This window comes from Melopsittacus undulatus, chromosome 13 (assembly GCF_012275295.1).
Source record: "Melopsittacus undulatus isolate bMelUnd1 chromosome 13, bMelUnd1.mat.Z, whole genome shotgun sequence".
Taxonomy (NCBI): Eukaryota; Metazoa; Chordata; class Aves; order Psittaciformes; family Psittaculidae; genus Melopsittacus; species Melopsittacus undulatus.
In genome coordinates, this window is record NC_047539.1 from 7,374,731 (window position 1) to 7,401,823 (window position 27,093).

General features: G+C 45.6%; 1 protein-coding gene across 3 annotated transcripts in view; it reads left to right on the plus strand.

The window, feature by feature from the left end:
• Positions 1-365: 365 nt before the first annotated feature.
• The window catches only part of KSR1 (kinase suppressor of ras 1), a 52,138-nt gene continuing 25,410 nt past the window's right edge, over positions 366-27,093 (plus strand). For 2 of the 3 annotated variants that reach the window (XM_034068774.1, XM_034068775.1), the window contains exon 1: positions 366-665. In XM_034068774.1, coding sequence (XP_033924665.1) covers positions 405-665 — 261 coding nt within the window. In that variant the 5' untranslated portion in view covers positions 366-404. The remainder of the gene's footprint in view (positions 666-27,093) is intronic. The other variant, XM_034068773.1, reaches the window with a different exon arrangement.

The following is a 27,093-nucleotide window of genomic DNA, read 5'->3' on the forward strand; positions in this document are numbered from 1 at the left end:
GGTAAAGAGGCGGGCTTTTAAGGCTGAGGGAGGCGGAGGGAGACGCTGAGGAGGGCGCTGAGGCGCTGAGGGTTGAGGCGGGCGCTGAGGCGGGCGCTGAGGGAGGCGGAGGGAGACACCGAGGCGGGCAGAGGGAGGTGCTGAGGCACTGAGGCGGGCGCTGAGGCGGGCGCTGAGGCGGGCACTGAGGCCGGGGGGCGGAGCAGCCACCGCCCGCGGGGTCCGCCCGCGGCCGCGGTGCCTCCGCCGTCGCGCATGTTAATGCTCGGTAATTGCCCGGAGAGGCGAGGCGAGGCGGGGCGGAGCCATCGGCCGGCTGCCCGCCCTCCCTTGCTCCCTCCCCGCTGCTCTCCCCCCGCGCCGCCGCCGCCTCTCCTCCTCCCCGGCCTCCCTGATGCCGAGGAATGGATAGAGCCGCTGCCCTGCGAGCCGCCGGCATGCTGGAGAGGAAGGAGCGGAGCGGTGGCGAGGCGGCGGCGGCCGGCGGCGGCGCGGGGCCCCGGGCTGGCGCGGCAGCGCGGGGCTTGCCGGCCGTGCGGAGCACGCTGCAGCAGTGCGGGCTGCTGCAGGACCTCATCGACATCTCGCTGTCCAACCTGCGCGGGCTCCGCACCAAGTGCGCCGCCTCCAACGACCTCACCCAGCAGGAGATCCGCACCCTGGAGGTACGGGGCTCGGCAGCCGCCGAGGGGACACCCGCCACCGGCCCGTCCCTCACCGGGGCCGCCCGGCCTCGCGGCTGTCAGGGCCGTGAGGCAGCCCCCGCCCCTCCCCGGCTCCCCGCCGCTAGAACCGCGTCCCTCGGGGCTGGTGCTGACGGGGAGGCGGAGGGTGAGGACAGGTGCGGGGCAGCGCGGGTCACCCCTGCGGTCGCGTCCCGGGCGGGCACGGCGTGCCTGGGCTGTCAGAGGGGTCGCGGCTGGTGCGTGTGGCCGCGCTCCGCGGCCATGGGGCCTGTGGCTGCGCTCGGGTGTCGCTGTGAAGGTATATGCGGTGAGGTGGGGACCAGAGGTGACCTGAGCTCCGGAGCAGAGGCGGGTCCCCACATCGCCTGTCCTGGGAGGCTGGATGCAGTCACGCTTTGCCTCAGGTCTCTGGTGTTCGCTTCTGGTGGTTCCCACCCTGTACTCCAAGCCTGGCTCCCTATCCCTGGCTCAGTTTCACTGATCTAATCTGATCCTCCTTTTCACTCCATTGGTGCGGCTGACAAACGGCATCACGATCTGGGCTGGAGAGATGTTTGCTGTTTAGAAAGATTATATGAAACTCTTTAAACGTGAAACATGTGCTGCTGTGATGCTTTCAAGGAAGTGCTGTCTGTACACGAGTCTAAATGAGTATTGGAAACAGAATGTAGGTTTCTTTTTTTGTGTAGTTTGTTTGGCCCTTAGATACTTAAATAACATTTCTTTTTACCTGTGTGCAGGTAGTGTTGCTTGAAGCAGAGTAAATGACACTCCCCCTGAGACAAAAACTTCATGTGAAGGCAAATGGTCCTTTTCTCTAGCCTGACACTGGAGGCTGTGGAGCTACAGCATCTGGCCTTTAGGGAGCAGGATCATTACAAGAGAGTAACCGTAACGAACACCTATACTGCAAACACCATTGCACGAGAAATGAAGGTTGGGGAAAAATCACAAAACAATAGGTGGTAGATGGCTTCTGGCACAATCTCTTGGAAATGTATTGTTCTTACTTTTTTCTTCCTCTGCCTTTCTTGTGCCTTTTTTGTTTGGTTGGTTTGTTTTGTGGGGTGTTTTGTGTTTTCAAATTTGTAGCACTCTTTTTCCCCTGCCACCTCCAAATCATGTTCAAAAGGCTATTCTTTATAAAACAATATTTGTGCAGGCTTTTGGCAACCCTACTGACGGCCTTTTTAATGCTCAAACAATGTCAATCAGCATCGTTTCAGGAAACGATCATCAGTATTTTGCTGGGGACCTGTTCTGAAAGGAAACCTTTACAAAGGGTAAAGGCTGCTGTCATCTTTGGATTCTTCTGAAAGCAACAAAAGGTGTTTCTAGTGGCAGTTGTCAAGTGTGTGCATACATTCCTCTTCAGCATTTATCTGTTTAAACAAGTGGGTGCCATGATCATCATTTTATGATGCTCATACAATTTACTATCAGAAAACGTCTTACCTCAAAGAATTCTTTTTAAGGCACAGTCCAGTATGTGATTTCTCTAGGAATTCAATCAAGTACAGGGTATCTGCCAACATGTGGAGTTGTGGGTATGGATATGGGTCTGTGGCCTTTGCTCTGTTAGTTGCCTCTACCAGAATATGTGTTGTCAAGTGCAGCCTGACTCTTGTGCATAACTCTCTGTGCCAGTCTGCAGTGGGTCTGTCCGCAGGGGCAGAGTGAAGAACCAGGCTGGAGATGGGTCTGTCTTTTCCCCTGGTGCACCAGAGGGTGGTGGGCTGCAGTGTGGCCTCAGTACACAGTACAGACAGCTGTGGCACTTCAGGGTGTAATTACTGTGCCCTAGTTAACGTGGTCAGGGGCATTTGCATGGGCAGATGGGTGCTCCAGTCTCACAGAGAGCCAGTGTTACTGATGGGTTGACTGTATCACAGCTCTGTGCAGACTGTAGGTAACTCCTCATGAGTCAGTAGTTCACCCAGAAGCTGGAGGCCTGGAGATGTCCAAAGCCTGCTGTGGTTTTCCTGGAGCAGCCACGATGAGTCGCTGAGGAGTCCAGTGGATCCTGAAGAATGGCGACTAGTGGTTGCTGGGCCTCATCTGTATTTTTGGATTTGAACCCAGGCATCTTCTGTTCTTGAGCAGAAATTTTTAATGGGAAAAGAATTATTAAAGTTTAGCTGCATCAGTATAACTGTTAAACTGTGTAGCAAAGACTCAAGGAAATGATAAAGCGTGAGAGAAAAGCAGAAAACTGGAAGCAGGAGGTACTAGTTTGGGAAAGGAGGTGACTTTGGAAGTTGAAGAAGTAGCTCCTGAGGCCAAATGTGAGGCTGGATGTGTGATTTGAAGACAGCCAAGTGTACTAAGTCAAAAATAAATTTATTGATTTCAATTTCTACTGGAAGGGATAAAAAGGCAAGGAAGCTTCCATAATACAATCCGTATCTAGCTTATACACCTCTGAAAGTTCTGTGTTGTCTAGTTTTGCTGTCAAACCCTGTGAACTTAAAAGGTGAATGGATATTTCCTTGACCACAAACTTCTCTGTTAGTGAACCCATGTGCAGGGGTGAATGCTTTGGGGTGGATGTGGCTGTCTCAGCTCTATACCAGCTCAGGTCAGACAGCACTGTGTGTTTATTACCATTTCTAATCCCACAGTTAGCATAGCCCTGAAGTAAAGTTCTGAAAGTAGTTGTAATGTGAATGGGATTGATAGCCTAAACCACCAGTGCCATTCATCTAAGTGCTTGTGATATTTTAGTTTTTACACCAGACATACTAGTTTGGTCCTTTTGGCACGGCTTCCCTCTGTGCCTGTTCACAGTTTAGAGAGCTGTCATGTACACGACATGATTCATAATGTGTGCCTGTTTCAAAGTTAAGCACATCAACCTAACTAAAGGTATCTGAGTACATGCTTATGTCCCTCCCAATTTACTCAAATGCTTTAAGTCCTTCCTCATTCCTCTTGTGTATAAGCTCTTCTCAAAATAAAGCACATGGTAGATAAGGATTTCAAACCGGGACCTTGACAGGTAAAGATAAGCACTCGTGATAGCTCAAATGAGTGCAGGGAGGACTTTCTGTAATACAGGAAGAAAGGGCTATGGGAATTGCTTGCAAATGATGTGTTGAGTGTACATGTGTTACATGAGCTGACTGTTTCACTTGTAGGAAGGCCATTTCTTAGAAGGGCAGGGAGTTTCCCTGTAGTGGAAAGTAGACTGTGTTAGTTTGGTTATTACCAGACAGGTTCTCTGATGCCACAAGGTCCTGTGTATCTTAAAAAGTTTTATATGTCCTGCTAAGTAACTGCTTGAGTGTTTTTGCCCAACACTTTGGTATAGGGTTTTCTTTGAGTTCTGTCCCAGCAGGTTTGCTCACTTCTCAAGTTGACTACAGAACTGAAATGGAAAATAATGGTAATTTTAACCCATACTTACAAGAGAAAAATTTCTTGCTACGCAGTGAGCATCCAGTGTTGCTCCAAGCATCCTTGAAAAGAAACAACTCAGTCTTTACTCTGTCCCTGTGTTAATGCCTTGCATGACTCTTAACATTGGTAAGGGTGGGGTAGTGGCGCACATTGCTAAGATCTGCCTGCTCTTTAAGAAAATCTATTCTCTTCGCTCTTTGGCTGGATTATATCTGTGATAGAGACACTCTTGGCTCGTATGCAAAGATCCCTTTGACCTCTTCCTCAGCAATGTCTTCTGGTCAGCACCTCCAGAAAATATCACACCAGATGAGAAAGACGAACTCCAGCTGTGCTTTGTCACAAAGAAGTAAGTTACTACTCCACAAATCAGTCTTTCATATCAGCTGATTGATAACTGTGGGTTAAATATGTTTGAACTTGCTCTGGTATTATCTCGATTCATTTGGCAAGTTGGCTAGAAAAGGCTTATCTCTTACCAAGGAGTCTCTAAGCAGAAACAAATGCTCAGAAAATGGGGGGAGTCAAGAGAGGAGAGGAAGAGGAATTGTAATCATCTGAACTTGCAGACTGGAAGTTGGGCATGTGTTATGCCTAAGGAAAGGAAGACTGTGTGTTTGTAAATTGGAAGTAGTGGGAGTAGTGAATTTTCCAGGCCAAACTGCAACCTGTAGCCACATGTTTATGAGTCCTGTTCAGCGGAAAAGACTTCCTTTTCCAGCAGACCTTACATAAGAGGAGAGGAGAGTCTCTTACTTCATCTTACTTTTTGCATATATGCAGGATATTTGGTTTTCTTAAAGGTGTCCTCTTTTTATTTTTTTTTAGGACTTTTTCTTTTTTCTTAGACTTGTGCTTGTTTGTGTGAGACAGGGTTCAGCAGCGTTTCTATTTAAGGGAGAACCATCTATTGTCAACAAGTCTGTAGACATCACCTTTTCTTTGTGATAGTGTATCTCTGTATATGATCAGAATTTGCATGTCATAAAGGAATTTATCTCGTCTCCTACCACTGATTTTTGTATTAATGTTGACACAAAAAGTCAGCAGCAGTGTTGTAACTTACCTGGGGTTTCCGGACAAGCTCTGATGAGTAGGTTGTCATCAAGATGAAGATATGACAAGAGACTCTCTTCACTTTTCTGTCAAGGTCTCTGCGTACTTCTTGCCTTGGGTTGGATTCTAAGATGCACTGATTGGGAAGCAAGAAAGAAAGCATCAGAGTGAGGCTTTGTTCTTCCTTTGTCTTTCTAAGGCTGCTTGTGTGCTCACTGTATGATGTTAAAATAGAATTACTCCTGCTCATCTTCATGGAGAGTCAGCTCAGAGACCCTTTTCAGCAACTGAACTCCGATAAAGAAGTTTGGCAGAGCCTGGAGTTGAGACCCCTGTATGTACGTGCCTACACACACTGACAGGAACCCTGGTCTGTCATACCAGACAAACCTCAGGCTCCACGTACCATTTCTGGTGTTTATTGCGTGGTCAGAATTGATCTAATCAGTGAAGTTGTCTGACTTGAACCTCAGCTCTATCTTGCTAAACTCATGCTTGCACAGATACCACCTGAGTGGAGTCTGCTACTCAAGTTCAAATGCGAGCTCTTCACTGCACCTTACACCAGGAAAGCCCCAGTTAGTGTTACAGCTGCACACTAGTGACACATTTATAGCTCTGAATCAGCACGGTGGCACACAGATGTATCACCTGGTTCTGTTCATAAATAGGAACACTTAACAAAAGGAATCATGTGACACACCAAATTGTTTAGGGAGTAGTTATGCTTAAAATGATATTTCCAGCATAGCGCATATAATCTTCCTGATGCTTGAGGGAAACCCCTCACCTTTCCTGTAAGGCTAAGACTTCTTATCCTTGTTTTCAGCTCATAGGGAATATTTTTCTCAAAGGAAAATGTAATGAAAGCAAACCTGGCTATCTCTCACCCTTTTGGGGGTTGAGAATGTATTGGTTAGATTACTGCTGTGGTGAAAGGCACAGAATGAAATATAGATGACACCACACAGAGATACTGACTCAGACATCTCTTAGAGACTTCCCTTCCTCCTCGTTTCTTGCTCCCATGGAGTAATCCCACACAGTCGATGCTACCAGCAGCACAGTGTTGCCACATCTAGAAGCAAATGGGGGGAACAGAGACTCTTTGAATCGGGGAACACACCTCTTCCAAAAGAAGCGAGTAAATCTTCCAAGACATAACTTGTGAGCAATTGTGCAGAGAAGTGTCCTGGGCACTCCTGCTTCTTGGTAGGAGTCTGAACCTAGTAAAAAACTAGCTCAACATGCTTAAGAAACAGCTTGGCAATCTGGCTTGGCTTTGACTGCAGCTATTCCTTACTGGCATAGCCCCCAGAATCTAGGACAAGATCTGTCCCAAGTTAAACTAGAGAAACTCTGTATTGCTGCTACAGTGGGAGGACAGCTGAGAACCACCAAAGTATAGAGGTGGTCAGATACTGTCTTTTGCCTCAAGCCAGAGCAGCACAGAGCTGTGCCACCTACAGATCCCGGAGGCATGTCCCAGCCCAGTTGTACTCCTGCTGTACTCACTCCAAGGAACATGAAGTAATCATTGGTGGTGCTGTAGTGCTCACTGGAACCTGTGCTAGTTGACAGTCACTGGTTCTGTGGCTGAGCTCACTGTCTGTGTTCTAAACCTGCTTTTGCACGAGCTGTTTAACTGGAGCATTCCTGAGGTGAAAACTCAAACCTTAGCTTAGGCCCTAATCTCTCTAGGCATGTGAATATCACAGCCCAGTCTGACAGTAGAGACTTTCGGTCATCCTTCTCCAAGTGCAGCACATGTATCTTAAGTCTGAGCTGTTGGGGCTGTAGGCAGATGGAAGGCACAAATCGCACTGGAGTTATGCACCTCAGCTCCAGACTGTTCAACCAGCAACACAACCTATATGTGATGCTTTAAATTGCTGCTGAAATCAAGGTGGTTATGCAGGTGCACAGGAGATGAGGAGCTGGTTAGTGGCTTTGCTTCCAAAGCACATGATAGCAGGAAGACATTAGTGTGGAGAAGACTAAAACAGAACTCAAAGCCAGAACTTTTACATGTTTTGGCTCTATTTGAGCCTTTTCAGGTGTTACTCAGGATATTGTTCAAAATACCTAAAATTACTTGCTTCCTACAAAGTAAAACCACAATGGCAGGTAAAAGCAGCAGTTTTACAATAGAACTCTCCCCACCTAAATACAGGCTGTGAATTTTGTAGCTTGACTGGCAACACATTGTTTTGGGGAAGGGGTGTCACAGAATGTGCCTGCAGAATATGTACTTAGGTGGCCATGACTCAAATACACTTTCCATGCTTTAATGAATGAGAGGAAAAAAAGAGACAGCTTCCTGTTGTGGGGTTTTCTAGAAGTGATTTTCCTAAAAGGAGAAAACAAGGAATTTCATGGGTTTCTTTTGGCTATCCTTGGGGAGGCAGTAGTAAGGGCCAGGGTTGAACCCCACTGCAGGCCCATGGTATCCTCTGTGTAAGAAAAAGATCAGTGACTCCTTGTTATTACCTTGAACTTTTTTCTGTGACTGTATGATTATCATCCTCTGAACTCTCCCCGCAGAGACAAAGCTGGCCTGGCCTATCATAGTGCAAAACAAGCCACTCTCCAGCATGTCCTACTTTTAAATTTCAGTAGGGAAAATCTATCTTGATGCTCTGTGTTTTAAAGGACTAATTCCAAGTCTGCAGGCTTGCCACTAGGGCAAGGCAGTGTTGCATGTGTCTACAGGGAAATGCTAGCGTGCCTCAAGGTAGGGCAGTGACTGTCCAGGAGGTAGCTGAAGAGTAGTTATACTTTTAATGTCAGTGTAAATGGAATTACAAATACCCTCTGCAGAACCTACATGGATATTTGCTGGTCTAACTCAAAGAGTTGCAGTGAAGCTGCTTCCTGCCCATTAGCCATTCCCTGTCTGCTTTCAGAGTCTGCAGGCAGAATTGGATCCACTGCCTCCAGCTGGCTGTTGGTACTTTTAAATTTGGCTTTAAAGTTAAAGCATAGCTGTCTTTTCTCTCAGGAATGTATTCCAAAGTGAACAGGGGCCAGGTCTCTGTCATTGCCTTTCTGCCTAGAGAGAAGATCTAATTTGTACTGTGTGCACCTTGGAGAAGCAGAGGGGAATTACAGGACACTTAATCAGTAGCATAAAGAATCATGCTTTGATCAGGGGCTATGGACTGCCTCTCGTGATTATTAGTTATCCCAAATGGAAGACCTCTAATAGCAGAAGCTGCACAATCCACTTCAGAGTAGTCATTAACATGACACTGAGGACTCTTGCTGGGATGCAGCAGATTCAGGATCTGATCTGACACTGCCAAGACAGGTAATTGAGCATAGTGTTCAGAATGCAGCAGGAGCCTCTGTGTTCCTGAAAACCTTCAGAAGCCTTTTGCAAGTGAGTTTAACTGGGCAGACAAGCATTTTCCTGCCCAGTTCTGCTCTCCTGACGTGTTTCTAAAACATGGTTTGTTGATTTCTCAAAGAACTTTCACTTCTGTTTGAAGCAATCTAAATTTAGAAAGGAAGTCTTAAGCTTCTCACTGCTGCTGTGTGTGGGCTATTGTTAAGGCTTGGAGATTCCAGTGTGAGGTTTTATTTTTAGTTATTAATGATGCTGAATAAAGTGGAAAGAAGTAATAATTATTCTGGTTTACAGAGTGTGAACTTCAGCTAAGCATTACTGCTAAAAGATACTGGGTAGGAAGGTAAATGAACCTGTCAATACAGTACTGGAAGCTGTGTGTCAGTGCCTCTCAGGCTGTCATAGCAGAACCTTCCTACCTGTTTCCCTGCCCAGCCTTAAAGCATGGAGAATATTCTAGCAATTTTTTTAGTTTTCATCTTCCAGAGCAGTGTTTTCTTCTTTTTACCTTCAACAGTAAGCTAGAGGACCATGTTCTGCTTTAGGATACATTTGCATATCTCCACTGAAATAAGCAGAAGTAGTAAGATTTTGTTGTTAAAGCTTCCTGACTTTTTTAGATGTCTCCCTCTTATAAACTGCTCTTCATCTGCCAAGCAGAATGTTTCAGTTTATGGGCCTTTTGTCTTGCTGACCAAACCTGAAACTTTCCACAGAGTAAAACATCTCTTATTAAGTCTTCTGACTTTTAACTCTCACACAGTTTCTAGAGACTGTTCACGTGCCTCAGGCCAGCACCAGCTAGTGGAAGTAAACTCTCCTACTGTAGAGCAAAGACAGTACTTCCCCCCACCCGCCTCATTTTAGTCAATTCTGGAAGCTATGCCCTTTTCTCCCTTGTTTTAAGGAAATAACTGACTAAAATACACAAGTACTGTTATCAGGAGATTGATCTGTCTGGACAGATTTGCATAGGCTTCAGCCTGCTCCCTTTGGAAAAAGAAAGGTTTCTTCTCCCACTTTCTTTCTCCTTTGAAGCACAGCGTGTCTGGAAGCTCTCTGGAAGAGGAAGGAGGTCATAGTGTTGAAGTAAACCAAGGTGAGCACAAGTACCAAAGTCTCTTAGCACTTGCTCACACAACTAAGCTGGGAGAAACCCCAGAGTAGCTATCAAAGGGCTTGTCGACCTCATTTGTATTAAGCCAGGATATTATGTGTGTTAAACTGGTTTGGTCTTGCTTTGTGGGTCAAGTGTAATATTTGAAGAACTGCTGGCTGATGGCTACAGGCCCCATGTAAGCACTGTTGTATTGGTGGCACTTTGTATGGCTATAACAAGGCAGAGTTTCTGTGGGACACCTCTCTGTGCACTCTAAATTCCTGGGCCATTTGCAGTCATGGCCAGTGACTTGAGTGGAGTCTGGAAACTGGGGTTTGGAAGGAGGAAGGAGAGCTGCTGTAAGTCCAGGTCTTCAGCTGCTGCACTGAAGCACTGGCTGGACTTGTGCTGAGACCGTATCTGTAGGAAATACAATCCTACTTTAGGGGAAGATGTTTTTTATAATGATGCTGAAGGCACCATTGTAGCAGCAGTTACCCATTTGCATCTAACTAAATGGGCCTTATCAGTAATCATCTGCCAATCTCTAACTGGAGGCGTAGCTAACAGCAAGAGCTAGCTGAGTATCTCTACTAGGATGACACTAATATTTAGGTTTTTATTCTTATGGAAACTGAATCTACAATACTATTCTGCTGCCAAGGCATGCTCCAGTTCCACTGATGTGTTCTTTCCCTCATTTTTTCTACTGTGTTGTTCAAATTGCTGCAGTTGCCAAGAATAACTAGTTTGTGGTCTGAGGTGAAGGGCTTTGAAGTTAATGGACACCTCCAACACTGGCTTTCAAATTGAAGGTGGTGGCATCTGTCCCTTCACTGAGTGAGAAATTAGTAGCTTGGCAGCAGCAGTGCACTGGTGATGCAGCTCTCAGCTGTAGCCCGTGGTAGTGCTAGTGCTCCTTGCAGCTCCTCTCTGGGGTCCACTTGAACTGCCTTTACCATGTTCTTTAATGAAGGGGCAGATCCTGCCTATAGCATGTTACTAACAGATTTTTCAGTGTCCTTTTGAACTGTTGTGCCAAGAAGGGTGAGTTGGGAGAGGTTTAACAACTGGCTTCAATGTACCCATTTTTTGGTGGCAGCACTGGGGGAAGATGCAGAGCTGACACCTACAAGATATTCCTTCATAAAGCTATGTACAGAAATCTTGTTGCTGTGGTAGTCAACTCTGATGCAGTGGAGCAACTAGGAGATATTTGGAATGGGGGGTGAGGAAGACTGAGGAGAGGAAGCATCAACCCATGCTGGTGTTTGTGACAGCATGCCTGGTCCTGTAGGAACTGGACAATAAGAGCTGGAAAACATGCTGACCATACAGGGTTGTGGGTGCTCTTGCCCAGAGAGTTCAGGGTTAACACACTGCTGACGTGCAGGTCTTTGGGAAGAGCAGGCTGCTTGGGAGCTCAGAGAAGCATCTATGCTCGTTTCTGTCTGCCTTCATTGCACTTCTAGCACTTCTTTCTACTAGGCTTAATCTGCATCCTCTTTCCAGTTCTGTTAATGCAAAATGTTTCCAGTTCTTAATCTTTCCTAGGCAGAGCTCCACTATGTACCTTCAGCCCAATGAATCCTGCTTGTGCCTGCAGTGGGTGCCCCATACAGCTCGAGTGTCCCTACCCAGCAGTGCCTTCCCAGCCACTCAGCTTTTTCCTTTGGCCAAAGCCTTGTCACAGAGTCCCTGAGGCCCCACAGCCATAGCCTGACTCAGCAATTTTCCACAGTTCTCACTTGGTCTTTCCTGCAGCTGTAAAACAAAGGTGCAGGGGGGAAAGGGAAACACATGAAGAAATGCGTGGTCTGATCCCTGCCTTTCTCTTTCACTCCTCATAGATCTTATATGTAAATTGGCTGGCTCAGCCTTTTCTGTCTTCCTGTATCCTGACAAGAGGAGCCTGGTGTGAGGTCTCTTCAATCCAGGCATGGCGCCTTTATGCTGCGCAGGATAAAGTCTCCACACTCAGTGTTTTGCAGGGTGGGTTAGCAGCATGGTCTGTGTCAGCTTTCCTGACAAAGCCTCAGTGCTGTGGGAACAGTACCAGCAGGCACTGCAAGTCTCCACATTGCTGGAATTCTTTAGAGTTCTAGATGCTGAGCCTTCAGCCCCTAATACAAGTAGCTGTGGCTCTGAGATTGGTCTGGCCTCTAGTTTTGGGGCAGAGAATATGGGGAAAATCTGGAAGCCATCCTGATGGATGAGGGATTTTGAATTTATCAGTACTAAAGGTTCATTTCTCTGAGAAAAAATATTTTGAGATCTTTTCTTCTGAGAAGCCTGGTACCACCTCTTGCGGCACTTACAGTGCTGGCTACCAAGTCCTGTACTCCTTCAAGGCTTTGCTGCTACCAACAGTCCTTTCTACCTCCTCTATAAAAAGACTGCCTGTTCTATGCCTCGTGCAGTTCCCAACTTGAGCTGCTGTCTGTTGCTCATCCCTAACACATGTAGTATGCACTTTCTAACCTGGTTGCCTAAGAGATTAGGTACTTAACTCTACAGGTACCCAAATGCCACTCCTGAGGACAGCCAGTACTCTTGCTGTCACTTCAGATGCCCAAAGGCAGAAAGAAGGAATGACCTCCAGGACAGCCAGCATCAGACAGGTGGGGATCACCACAGCTCAGTACAGATAAAGGTACCTTCTGCTAAATTACTCTCTCATGTTCTGATGAGCTTCTGCTTGCCATCTGCCTCTTACACAGTCGTCATATCAGGATCTGTTCTTTCAGGGACAATTTAATTAGATCTTCTTTCAGTAGGTTTTAATCAACTATTATGGGGTTGCTGGTAAATTATTTACAGCCGTATCACTTGATGGAACACTTGGTGTCTGCTAAAGGGATCACATCAGTGACATATCTGTAGCAAAGAGTACAGCTGGCTTTAACTTAGGACCCTGCTTGTTTTCCTTGGGGTTATGTGAGTCCACCTTGCTTTACAATAGTAGAAACTGAGTGTGACTGTGCTGAAAACAAAGTTGTTGAAGCAGTTCAAAACTAGGGTAAGAGCTGAATTTAGCTCTAGTCTCTGCTGGCTCAGTTCTTTTATAAGTGCCTTTCAAGGTTGAATACCTTAAACAGTGTGGCCTTGACCCTCACTTGAAGCTCCAGCTATTTAAACAGAAGTGCTGTTGTGCTGTCTTCAAGCTGATGTAAAGTAAGTGGTTTTTGAATGGGCAAGGTAGTAAAAAACAACACTCAAATAGCAGTGGATAATAAAGTGAGAAAGTGGGTATTTTTAGAATACAGAAGGAGTCTTTCTCTGCCTCATTTCACCTGTCCCTTAAGTGGTGATAATTTTACAGCAATAGGATATCTCATCTCCTTCCATGCTGTTGGATGTTTGTTTCACCAACATTACTTTTCCCCAGTTCAGCTCCCACTCTTTATGAGAGCTCCAGCACGGGAGGATCCCATCCTGGGTTCATAGCAATGACCATCGGCTATTCCTGCTTACATACAGCCTCTGAAGTGAGGTGCAGTTTGAAGGTATATAAGCAGTCTTACAGATCTGTCAGCTATGGAAACCTCATTCCAGGTATTTGTTATGCTTATTTGGTATTTACAAATAGCATGGGCTTGGGTGTGTTTTTAAGGCTTTGTGTACAGTCTGTGGGTGCAGCTCAGGTTCCATTCATTACTGGAAAATTACTAAGTCCTTTTGAGGAAGAGTTTGTCTCTCTTGTTTCTGTCAAAATCCTTCCAGTCTAGTATTTGAAAAAATAGTTTTGCAGATTGATTGGTGTCTTGCTTGACTTGATGGGTTCATAGTGCTGAGATAGATACAGAAATACAGCTCAGCTGAAGTTTTGTGATCTGAACTAGACAGAGGACAGTAATACTCATTCCAAAGCACAAATCTCTACTGGGTGTTTGGAGAAAGGCTGTTTAATACACTATGAAGGCTGTATCTGACATCAGCCCAATGACTTCACTGTGATTTTATTTCTGCCATATGCATGTTAAGGCAGTAAATCCTGGCTTGGCTTACCCTCTACATCTGATCTATAAAAGCTGATGCAGAAATTGTGCAGACTTTGTAGTTGCACAGCCAAGTACAAAATCTGATGTAGTGATCTTACACAGTTTTTAAAAGTGGGCTTAAAGGGGAATACAATGATTGTCAGAATCCTTTTTCCAGCTATTCTCTCACTGCAGACTCCATCCTATGAGAACCTGAATCATTCACACAGAAAGTGCCCTACCCTCAAAAGGAGGATGCTTCCAGACCAAAAGTTGCAACTTGCTACCTGTCCACACCACTGCATAAGGACAGAGAACTGTTACAAGATTACAAGACTATGTGACAAGGGCTACTAACTTACATACAGAACCAATACCACAGTAATTTGACATAACACCTTGACTATGACAGTATGCTCTCAGAGCTGTTTTACCTTTCAAAGCCTGTGTCTTGCTCCTGACCCTCCTTTACTGCCTTCTTCCTAGTTCCTATCTCTGTGTATCAGCTTTGCTGCTCCAGCTCATTCAGCCCCTTCACAGCATCCAGAACCAGCTTGTATTTGTGTTCCTCCCTTTTGAGCCATAAAAGTGGCAAGAATTCTCTTACATTATGCCCCCATAACATGCAACTACTGCTACCCATGACCTATATAATATTCACTGTTTGTATAAAGATTTCCTTTGTTCATACCTGGCTTTAAAATCTCTGCCACTGAAATGATGACAGAAATGCTTTAAAGTCCAATTCCTCTTAAGCTCTTTCTTTGCATTTTTAAGAGCTTGAACCTTTCCCTGAGGCTGATAATGAACTATCAGTATAGTTAGGAATCAAGAATACCGTGTAGGAAAGTGACTGTCCCGTGACCCAAGCCATGTATCCTTTCAGTGGATAAGTGCAGATATTTAAATTTAGGAAGTGATGTTCAGAGAAGTCCCATAAGGGACCAAGGGACAATTTAACAGGCCATTGTGTCTTGTCATTATCATTTGTCATAAGCCTTTTGTGAAGGAAAAGACTAATTTACACTCTTACTGTGTAGATACACTGGATGCATGTTTTGAAAGGCTCCTCAGAATGAACAGTTGGAGTGAGAAGTTGTGTACTCTACAATTCCCCCCCTGCAATAAGAGGGAGGACTGGTTACACTTAACTTGTGCTCTTTTATCCTTCCTCATTCTCCAGAATGACAAACAAGAAGGGAAGTTTTGGTGTTTGTAAGTGAAAGCTGAGCACACCATAGTCTCAGCTGAAGGGAACTGAAAGCAGCCAGCCTGTTTGTGAGAGCATTTCAGTTAGCCACAGGTTTTCTAACCTCTCTTGGCAAGTAGCTGGGCAGGTGCCTTTCAGAGAATGGCTGGTACTCAGTTATTTGGTATTTGAGGGACAAAACAATGTGAAAGTTGGGATAAAAGGGGACTTAACTGCACTTGTATTGCACTGTAATTCTAACACTGGAACGGCTGTTATAGATGGCACGGTTATGAGATAAATGAAGCCTTAGTGTTGCTTATCTGGGTTGGATATCTGGAGCGCACTCCTGCCAGGTTATCTGCTAGTCTCAAGGTTCAAGCTAAAGCGAAACTATAGAGTGTTGGCTTTGTAGCCTCATCCCTTTCAGCTGCTGTGTAACCCAAAAGGTTTTTCCTCTCCTTTTCTCCCACTGCTTTGCTTGCTGGTTTCATGTATGTCATCACTGGTCTGAAGCACTCTGCAGCTGCTAGAAGAAGGCTGCAGAAGGCAGATTGCTCCCTGTCACTAAGTGTTCCCTGCCCCCAGACTTGGCTATTATTTACGCAACATGATCTAGCACAGAGTGGCTGGGAACCAATGGTCCAGAGTTCATTTCCAGTTATTATTGTAGTACAGAGTCAGTCTGGTTAGAGGTGCTCATTTCCAGCACGGAACATATACCATTTGAAAGCATAAACAAACTCTAGGTCAGTTTTACTTAGCTTCATACACAAGTGTTACAGCTAAACAGGAATAGCAAGCTGGAGTTGAAGTGCTTCAGACATCCATACTAAACTAAGTGAAGTCCCTTTCAGTAGAAAAGATGTACATGGAGGACTAAGTTCTAAAACACCAGTGGAAGTTTACCTTTTTAGTCTCTAGAGATGTATTGAGGACAGTTCTTAGTACTTTGTCTCAGTACATGTTTGAACGGGGCTATGGCTGAATAGAACACATCAAGATTACTTGGCTGGGTTGGGACCGGATGCCAGTGTCCCCAGCAGATGTAGCTATTGGAGACTAATGGCCTGAGCAATTACACCTGCAGTCACGCCCCTGTGGTGGTATGTGTGTGAGTGTTGCTGCTCTGGAATTCATGCATCCTACCTACACTAACTAGGCTAGTCATCTTAACTGCAATGCTCTTTTGTTTGCTTATTATCTAGGACACTACTAGAAATCCTTCACAGACAAGATCACCCAAGGCCCTAGCTTTGAAGGCAGGCGTGTTCAGAAGTTGTTGGCATGCTCTCCTAGACTGGGGATTAAAGAGGCTGAACTAGGTAAATCATTACCCTCAGAATATGAATTTCTAGCACTGGGATATTATCTTGGGTGTCTGTACAGTCCCAACATCAGTGATCTGACTGTAACTACAGCCAGCACAGGAGCGCTGAGTTAGTAAAGATGCTTGGCTACTAGCAGTAAAGCCCCCTTCAACTGTACTTTGCTGCATGCTAATAGAGATTGGAGGCAGAAATGAAGCTCAGTATCTGTACCTGGATATGAGGCTACCTCAGGGTAATTCAGTGTCATTGCCTTGTCCCAGCTAGTAATCTGTATGCTGCCCTGGGAAACAGAGGTCAGGCAGCTCATGGGAACAAACCAGTGTCATAGGCTGTTAAATTCAAAGGCAAAGTTTAATAGGGCAGTGCAGCCACAGTGGGGAAGAGGAGCCTCTAAGCTGGACAAACAGGTCCCACTGGTTTCCAGAGCTGTCCCAGCTGAGCAGAGCAGCAAGACTGCAGGAGCTGGATGCTCCCAGGTAGGAGCAGCACCAATACTTGGTAAGATCAAAGTTTAGCAAAGGAAAGGCTCCATCAGGCACCACTACAGTCTTTGAGCTTTGTTTAGCAAGAGTCCATCAGAACAGTCACTAATTTAAGTTCTGTGCAGTTAATACTTAAGTTCCTCCTGCAAAGCACCATTGATGTCATTAAATTAACAGTTTCTAACCCAAGATTAACAGTGTCACTTTGTTGTAGTCTTTCCTTTCGGGAGACACCAGCTTGGATAGCATGTTCTCTATTTAGGGAACAGAGGTCATATCCTGCTTTGTCTCTATAGAGGTGACTCCTACTCTTCCTGTTGCCTCGTTCTTTCTGTCCATGTCCCTTCAGAATAGCAGGGGGAGTAGGAAGGAAGAAGAACGGATCCAATACAAAACTGCATTCAACACAGTCAAAGAAACCCAGAAACTAAACAGCAGTTTTATAACAGAGCAAACTGGTAGAGCTTCTGCACACAGGTCACTCCAGAAACTGCCAAACCAAATCAGGAAAAAGACATCCTGCAACACCATCCATCCTGCAACACCACTCTTCTGCTTCAGAGCATTTCCCTCCATCTCACATTAAATCCAAACTTCTTCAACTAGTCTTTCATTCTCATCACAATAACACTGACTGCTTCAGGGGACAGTGCTGGAGTTTCAGAGAGGGGTTTTCTACCTGTAGTCCCCTGCAGGGAAGTTCCTCCTGTCTGCACTGTGTTTTGGGGTGCTTGGCTATCCAGAATTCTGTTCTTCCTTGTTCCTGATTGCATGGAAGTAAATTCCTCAAAGTGTGTTATATCTCATGAATCATCAGCCTTCTGCAGCCAGCACAGTGAAGGGAATACACTTCTACATGAGGAAACCAGGAGTGCTTTGGAGAAGTGATTCTTCAGCTGAGGCTACCTAAGGCATAATTGGAACTGATTGTGCTGTAACCTAACTGGGAGATGTGCTTACTCACCGTGTTGCGTGAGAGGAGACCTGGGGATGCTTGACTGATGGGAGGCATGTCCTAAGGCTTGGTGCTCCTTCCCTTAGTTATCTTCAACTACACCTCACAGATGATCTCTTGAGACTCTGATGATCCTGATCTTAAGAGAACAGGGAGGCAAACCTGAGGACACAGAAAGAGAGGGAATCAGAATGATAAGTTGTGTGGGTTTACATATTTGTTTTCTGAGAGCAAGCTGACTAGGGAAGTAAACCCAGTATGCATCCCTATTACTACTGACAGGCCAGACCCAGAGGAAAGATAGAGAAAACTCATATAATCCATTGACTCCATTTTATTTTTCATTGCTTTAGGAGCTTTCTCCAGAGCTGAGCTGTGGGGGAGCTGCTTTCTGCTTGGCAGCTGAATCCTGGTTATGCTTGCACAGATTTTGCATTCCTGTATTTCGTGCCTCAGCACATTGTCCATAGCACTCTGTAATTGTTCTCCAGAACTGATGAGCAAACTAAAACCCTCTGATCCCTGCTCCGTGGCAGAGCATACCAAAGATTTTCCCTTTTCCTCTTAAAAGCTGAAACAAGGAAGTTTGCTTTGTAGGTTCAAAGCAGTTTGAACAGAGCAGGTTTAGTGTGTTTTGTTCTATCTGACAATCAAAAAGTGCAGTCTCATTGCAGCTTGTTAAAATAAAGCTGCTTTGCTGTTTTAAGACACTTTCAGAGATCGTGGCAAGTTGCCACATTCCAGTTAAGCAATTTCCTACAGTTGACATATTTAAAAACACCCCACGTGGTTTTCTCAGCCATCTCCCTCCTCCATTTCACTGCAAGGAGGAAAACAACAACAAAAACATACCCACCAAAACTGAACCACAACACAGAACCCCCATCCCTGTACTTATACACATGAGGTGAGTATTCTCTGCAGGCCTTCTTCTATTTCTGGCCTTGTTACACTGGAGGAGTGTTGTAAGATTTACTCCCAGCAGGGTTTTATATCGCACCTAGCAGGAGATGCAGTAGGGTACCAATGGTGTTTAGAGTCTTCCACTGTACAGGTGTGGTGTTCCAGTTTTCAAAGCACCCTAAGGAAGTTAGCATCAGTAATGCCTAACTTATTCATGTCCCTTTTGGAAAGATCAAGATTAAACACTGTAAATGAAAGGAATCTAAAAATCCCATGAGTGATCTTTGTGTAACAACCAAGAGCTGGTTTGCTGCCGTGAAAAGTCTCAAAGCTTAAGGAATGAATTTGTATCCAGCACGCAGAACTGTCAGTTCACAGGCAGAAGGATACAACATAGAATCCCTTTGTCTTTCCCCTGCTCCTGAGGAGGGGAGGATTTCCAGTACAGAATAGCACACAGGCTTCTTACAATGGCTTTTTATTTTCCCCTAAGCAGTCATGTTTTTTTCTCATGTCTAGTTGCTGTCCCTCAGCAGCCCCTCCTCGGATGGAGCAGAAATTCTGAAGCTCAGAGGCTGCTGGATTACTCACCAGGTGATGATCAGAGATACTTTAAGACAAAAAGGATCTAACTAAGCACATGGAATGCAAAAGGGGTGATGAAGTATTTTGAAGAGTATTTCCTAAGGAGACTGTACAGCACAAAAAGTGAAAGATGTAAAACACTGCAAAGCTCCGCAGAAAAAGGGGATGAAGGTGAACAAGTGTATAGATCACTTCAGAAATGATACTACAGGCTGATGCTCTGAGGTTGGTTTCTGAACCGTTGGAGTGATCTGGGTAGCAGGGGTGGCAAATGAACTTCCCTTGTCCAAAGATTTCTTTCCAATCCCCAGCTGAGGAGAAAACTCAGACTCAGGTTTCACATACACACAATACACAAAATGCTTCAATTCTGATCCTGCACTGGCACATTTCCTTTTATTATACATTTAATGCAGGTTTCTGTTGGAAAAATACGGTTTGAGAGCTTTGACCTGTTTCCATAGAACCCTTTGAAAATGAGCGACCTACCTAACCCACTTGGTTAGGAAGGCTTGGTTTTCACTGAGTGACTCTGACAATACACTTCTCATAAACAAAACCAAAGATAAACCAACCCAAAGCCCAGCTCCTGCTCTGACGAGGCTCAGGGACAAATGTGCTGTGTGGAGCTTCTGTGGAAAGTCCCAGAAGTAATGGATATTGTATCTGGCTTAAGGATCCTCTGCTTGGAGCTTCTCTTTGTGCATGCATGTGATCATTTTTCAAGTGTTGATTCAAATCTTTCCTGGCTGCTCTATGATGCCAAATAGCTGTTGCAAGGCTGTCTGTTGTATGGCCAATTGTTGCTTATCAGTCTCCTGTGTATTTTTCCCCATACAACTGTTACCAGGTCAGCAGCTATATTTTCCTTCACTTTCTAAATGGGCACAGCAATGTCTGGATGAAAGTCTGAGTCGCAAACTGAGACTGTTCTTTTCTGGGTGAGAATCTGAGTTCAGGTGTCTCCACTCTAAATACCATTTCTGTGCTTGAACTAATGACTGAAACCCCATGTGGCTGCTCTGGGCAAACGGTAACCAGCAAGACAGAGCTCCACGGAGATTTTTGGAAGGACAGAATGTGAGCAGTGAGCTGTGGCAGCTTTCTCAGGCAGTGTCTGTGAAAGGAGAAATGTGACCCCAGCCCTTGCCAAAATAGCTCCATTCTTTCTAGTGGAAAGCTAATAATTTGGAGCATTTCAGAGAATAGTGTTTCTTAGCTGAGATTTCCCAGCGTGCAGAGATGTAATGTCTTCAGCTCTGAGACCGGCAGCCTGCGCCTGCACAGGCTTAAACTTTTCTGCCTAAAATTCTCTTTCTGTCTGACTTTCTCTTCCCCAGAGTCTCATTCCCCAAAGCAGCAGAGTGGGGAAGTGTGTCGGAGTGAGGAGGGGAGGCTGAACTCTTGAAGTGCACAGGTAATTGAGTCGAAGAAGCAGAGGACTGGATTTTGTTGTGTTTTGTTTCTTTCCCTTGGTCTAATAACAAGTCCAAGTCCTGTCGAGAACAAGCTGCTAATCTACCTCATTCCCCAGCCAGTACCTGAGGGAATGGAAATGTGTTTTATTGAGGCTACACAAATAGAAATGTGGAAGACTGAAGGGAGATGGCTGGGAGGGCAGGGGAAGAGAAAAGGAAAAACTGTTTTGGGATTAAGGACAGCATCCTGGGCAGTAAACTGCTTCATTAAAGGAGCTCAGTTCCTTCAGAGTACTGCTACACATGCAATGCCCTGCCCCATGGTCCCTCGCTGTCTCTGCCGGTGCTCAGTACCTTGCAGGATGAGGCTTGCAATGGGGAGGAAAGGGAAGTGCAAGAATGTGCTGGGGACCCAGAATTAGTCATTCCCTTCCTGACCTTGCTGAAGGAAATGTCTGGCTTTACATTTTTTGCTGTAGACTCTTGATTCTCTATTTGTGCTGTAAGTTCACACATGCACAGGCTGTTGGGTTCTTTGCCTCCCCCACCAGACAACCAAATGTACTTGAGAGTTGTTTTACAGATGTGTGAGAACGATGAGTGCAGTCATAAAAATGATGGAGGATATGCTTTCTAAAGGCACTTTAAGTTTTAAATCTTACAGAGATATCTGTGAGTTGTAATACAGCCCCAATGCCCAAAACATGACCTGCTGCTTCCTCCCCAGACTATGAACCTTTCATAATCCTTATCACTTGCTGCTTTCTGGCTGCAGTCACTGTAAATGGGAATGGAATGTGGGGTGGTTTTCTTTATATGAGGAGAGGTACAATGAATTTGCCAACACACTGAATAACTATAGTTCTAGGGAGAAGCATAGTACTGGTGTTATGTCTGAGCTGCATTCACCTCTCTACAGCTGTATGGGCTAGCACAGCTAAATTGGACAAGTACTTTTTCACCTCCATCCTTTGAGAAGCCTGGGTTGCATTAGCATCTGAGCACCTTCTAAACTCCTCCCTCTTCCCTGGCTGGGTGAAGCAGGGTTAAAGCACTGTGTATGCCCTAATGAACCAGGAACTGAGCCTCGAAGACTGTAAGATGTGGAACCATCAAAGCATGTAAGCTCCTAACTCACTATTGAAGTCTGCAGGGGCTCTGCAGTGGTTTGTTTTGGAGCGTGCAAGGCACGGGAAGGAGAGGAAGGATCTGAACTGAGGTTTCCCTGACTGTCCAGGAGGATTTACTCAGGGCTGATCTTTGCTTGCTGCATGGAGATAGAAGGCTTTGTGCTCTTGAGCCTCTGGATTTTTTCAGTGCTGTTACAATGCGGGTCAGTGTCTCAGCCAACACAGAATCCCTGGAAGGGATCTCAGGAGATCCTTTTTGCTGTCTTGCCAAAGGCATGAGCCGCTCTGCCTAGTGCATTTCTGACAGATGCTTGTTAACTTATTGTTAAAGACCTTGGTTGAGGGCCAAGACTGGCTTTGTGAAGCCTCAGCTGCTGAGGACCAGGTTCCGGACTGATGGTGATTCTCTTCCAGATGGTCACTGGGTTTGTCTGAGCTCTTTTTGATCGGGCTGCGTGTGAACAGATACAGGATCTGGGGACCCTGTGGAAGGGATTGAACAGGGAGAAAATAGGGAGAACAGGACGTGTGCTGTGCCTGAACAGAAGTGCTCTTCATAGCAGGGTAAACCCATAAGCCTGTTAAATGGCATAGGCACTAATATAGTGAGTGGATGGGAAACCTTAACAGGTCCGTAGGCCAGTCTGGAGTGATGATATCCTTCAGTATGCACGCTTTGTGCAAGGGGAAGAATTAGTCTTCCTGTGCTCCATATGGAAATGCAGTTAAGCCTAATGAAGCATGGCTGAGCTAAGGAAGCTAGATGGGTGCTGGAGAGAAGTCTGAGCTGAGAGGAGGTTGAGCTGCAGATCTGATGTGGCAGCAGCAGAGTTGTGCTCAGCAAATGGTACATTCTCAGTCCTGCAGGGCCTCTCAATCATTCTGTTGCAGTTGCATGTCCTGAGGTTAAAAAGGAAGGGGGAGGGCTTTCCTTTTTAGTGTTCAGTGGGTGTGAAATCTTTGCTATTTAAGCAAAGGACTGTTCCTGTAGCTGCATTAGGCTTGGGTGCCTCTCTAGGATGAAATCCTTGAAGAGAATCGTTTTCAGGCACAGGGAACCACTTGCTTGTGAAGTTTCATCCTCCCACTCATGCTCTTCACTGGGGAGGCCTCAGCTGAGTGTTACAGCTCTCAGTTGCTGGGATTGTGAAAAGGAAAGAAGGGGAGAGAAAAGCAGTGGTATGTGGCCTCCAAGTGACCCAGAAATGATGTTGTCTGCATCATCTGACAAAGCAGAAATAACATACTGTAGTGTTTGGGCAGTGGCTATTGTGTCAGCCTCAGGCATGACTGAAGGTTCAAAGGAAAATCCATCCATCTGGTATTCCATCTCTCCCTATCCCTCTACCTCTCTGTGCTTTTACGTACTAATTTCTCTTAAGGCTTTTCTTCCCTCCTTCTGCAGACTTTCTCTGTGCACTTTTCTGCTTGTGCTGAGTGCTGTTTTGCAGTGTTTGTTTAGCAATGCATTGAGAAACTATTTCCTTTTCTTCTGTAAGCAAAACCAGAAGTCCTCAGGCCAGCCCAGGCAGCCGGGTTCCACACAAGCGCTCAGCTGTTCCTGTGCAGAAGCTGCTGCAAGTGACACGGTGGCACTGGAACTCCCCGGGCCAGGCTCTCAGTGATGTGAGTGACCCAGTGATGTGATGCTCCCTGCCCTGGCAGCCTGCAGATGGGACCAGGGAGTTCTGGTGCCACTCGGAGTGCCTGTTCCTGGCCTGTCATTGTGCTGATTTCCTCTGTGCTTCAGCAGCTCTGGTGCAGTCGATGCTGCCATGATCTGGTGGTTAGACCAGAGCACTGAGAGTTCGCTCTTTTGTGAACTGTTTTTAGAGCTGCTCCTTCACTTTCTGCAAATTATTTTTAATCCTCCTTCCTCTTTCTGACTTTTAAGAAGGTGCTGCCACATGGGGTCTTGTGAGTATGTTAATGGTCATAGGTGGGTTTGGGTATTCAAAGCAGTAGCTCTGCTCTACAAACTGTCTGCTTCTAAGGGAGCTGTGCAGTGGTCCAGCATAGCGGTAACCTACATACCTGGTGCTTTGATTGCCCTGTATCATCAGTGGGGACAGGAAACAGAACCAAGAAAACGAGTGCTCTGGCCACTGTTTCAGCAAAGCAGAGCTGGAAGCCAAGCTTTGCACTTTGGAGTCCTGCTGAAGCAATCAGCTGGGTCCGAGGAAGAGAACGTGAATTCCACAAATTGCAAATCTGTCTGACAATGTGAGCTCCTCTTCTCGGGTATCATCTCAAATAAACAAGTGAATCTGCTACCTGATAGTTCTTTGTAATGTTTTATCTGCTGGCATGGCCTTACTCATATAGGGCTGAGGAAGATAGATGTTAAAGTACCATCCATTAGTGGATTCAGTTCTCCTGGTTTTGAGGGCAAGGCCACATGGATGAGAAATTGAGTGGCCTCATTCTTTTAGGCTACAAATAATTCCTTGAAATGTCTTTTTTTTCATCTTCTTATTCTGAATTGAGCATTTCCCTCCTGTGCAGCTTTTGTGCTTGCCTTGAACAGAGCTGTTTGAATTCCATGCTGAATTCAACGTAGCTTTAAAGTTTGTGGGATTATAAGGCTCTCCAGCTGAATCCTGCATCATTTGAGTGTTCCTAATGAAAGCACAGATGGAAATGATGGGTTTCTGTGTTGAACGAAATGTTCTATCAACAGGTTTGGATGAGTTTGCACTGCTAAACAAGCATATGCCATGTTAAAAGGGTACAGACCCACTCTCCCTGTCTCACCAGGCAGATTTGGTTTTAAACCACTCAAAATCAGGCATTAGTTTCATTTGCCCTATACTGGAAAGGGAACAGTCCATGCTGTTATAAGGTATTTTTATACCTACACATAGAACAACTTAGCTCTCTGAACACAGAGGGAAAATGAGACTTTCTGAGTCTTGGGTTGCTGCTTGGTGATGCTGTGATCAGATGATAACAGCTCAGATAGCCAGGAGGCATTCACATGAATCAGCTGCTGGAAGCTGAAGTTCACAAAAGGAGCAGTTCAGTGTTGGGTTGTGTGGTGCAGGAGCTGCAGAGACATTTGATTTTGGACACACCTGGTATCACTGTGCTTTGGCCCTAAATGCAGAGTCCTGACCAGCACTTCCGCTGCTTTGGTGGTTGCTACTTTCCATAGATTCGGTATTCCCACCCTGTTGCTGTGGTATCCAGGTGACTTATTAGCTCTGTTATGATCATCTTTTCCAAACCCAAGGAAGAAGGTCTGAAATGAAACACTGGTTCTTCCCTTTGCATGGATCAATTCAGCTGCACCTTTCTGCCTTTTTAACTCCGCTGACTTTGGCAAAGGTGTCCTGAAGCACACCCGCACCGCTGCCGGGCTCCTGGTGCTGCTGAGATCTTTATCATGTTCCCACATGGTTGCTGAGCTTGACTTCAGAGACAAATTTGCCAAGTCAGATTCTGACCTTTTTATGTTCTCTTCAGTGCTCAGGTTGCTCAAGGTTTTTTTCTTTCCTGGCTTAGGGTTTCTCTATATAACAGCACTGGGGAAAATAGATAAGAGTCAGCTAAAGGTGTGAAGTGAATCCACTTTCACTGGATGCCTTACAGTGACTCATCTTCCTTTCCCCAGTGTCCCATGCAGACATAATCTGAGTTCAGAAGTTTTGTCTCTGGTTCAGGATGCAGAAGGGCAGAACCTCCCGATGCAGGTAGTGCCATGTCCTGCACCCACAGCAGCTACTGCTGGTGCTTCAGGGAGCGAACCCTTGCCCTCTGGGCCTGTTCCTGGCAGGAGGTTAATAGAGGAGTTCCTTCCTGATTAATTCCTGTCTGGAGGAAGATAGATGATTTGCATTTCTCTTGGCCACATGTAAGAGCTGGGTCATGCATTGATCTGATCCTTTTAAAGCTTCAGCTGCCGGCTTGTTAAATTGCAGGGCAGTGAGTGGCTGTAGGCTCGGGAGCACTGGTGTGAGCTCATATTTATTGTCTTTTCAAGTGCCTTCAGACTCCATGAGATTTCATCTCCTGGGACCGGAGAAGTGTGATCGGCTTTTGAACAAGTGCTTGATTTGTTGATTAAATGACAATTGTTTGGTTTAGGTATTGTGAAACCCCCTCTTCTAAACATTGCATATGTTTAAAGTCATCAAGAAAAGCTGTAGGCATCAGCGAGCAGAACCTTTTGTGAAAGTGTGAAAACATGGCATTTGGTTGTGAAATGTGTGACAGAAACAAGTTGGGCTCAAACTCTTGATGTTCCGAAGAAATCTGGGCTTTCACATTGATAAGGGAGAAACAAGATGTCTAATGTATAATTCCCATTCTGTGCCTCCATTTCCTTTTTTTGTGAACTGAAAAGAATTCTTCTTTCTGCATTTATAGGGTATTCCAAGACACGTGGATTGAAAGCATGTGGAAAGCTAGGCAAGACTTCAGATAAATGCACTCTTCTATCCTCCATTTCTTCCTCCCAGGTTATTTGGATGAGTTGCATTCAATTCAGACTGACTGGGTCTTGGCCAAGTGCAAAAGCTGCAGCAGGTTTAATGGGCATCCCCTTCAGTGACTGCTGGAATAAGATGTCACTTTTCTAAACATGAAGAAAACACAATTGACAAGAAGCTTGACCCCCAAACGTGTGAAACAATTTCTCTGGTTAGGGATCACCACTGTTAACATTCTCTGACAGAGTCAGGATGTGATTTTGATCAATGAACCAGAGGTCAGTAATTTTTGGGCTCCAGTTGGATTACTGAATTCTTCCAACTCGTATCTCCTTCCTTGGCAAGGGGTCTTGAATTCTGCACCCCAGTGCCAGTGGTTTCACAGATGCCATTGCTTTCTTGTGCCATGCCTGCAGGAGTGAACTGAAGAACTTGTGTGTGTTTGGCTTTTGTTCATCAACATTGAAACTCCCAGCCATTGGCTTAAGGTCCTGGAAATGGGCAAACTTGTATCTCAAGAGATCTGCTGTTACGTTCGTATAAATAAATAAAGAAGTACAAGCTTGGCAGCTTTTTCCTAAACATCTTGGGCCTGATTCTCACACAGGCTGTGAAGGGACATTCATTTTAGGAGTGCAGGAGGAGGAGATCAGCATGCACCCAGGAGCAGACCTCGCAGCATGTGCAGTTCTTGGAGCAAACAAGAACGGGGTGTCCTGGCCATCAGCTACAACAGAGTGAGAGGAGGAGGGCTCTGCTGGAGCACACCCTGCGAGCAGCCACGTACTCCAGCTGCTCCATATCCTGTCTCTGCTCTTGTTCTTTCCCATCTCTGTGGGTTTGAGGCAGTTGGAGTATCGCCGCTTCTGTTGTGGGGTTTGCCATTTGTGATGAGTAGGATGTGCCGTTTGGCAGGCAGGCAGTGAGTAGCTTACTATTGGCTTTATCGCTCTGTCTAGGTTGTGGTTGGAGACCTGCATGTTGTTTGTGGCTTTTTATGTGCGTCACTGAACCCAGAATTTTTATTATATTCTCAGAAAAGGGTTTTGCAAGAGCTCAGCCATTAAAGCTGAACCCTGTAGTTTAGTTGAAGTCTGGGCA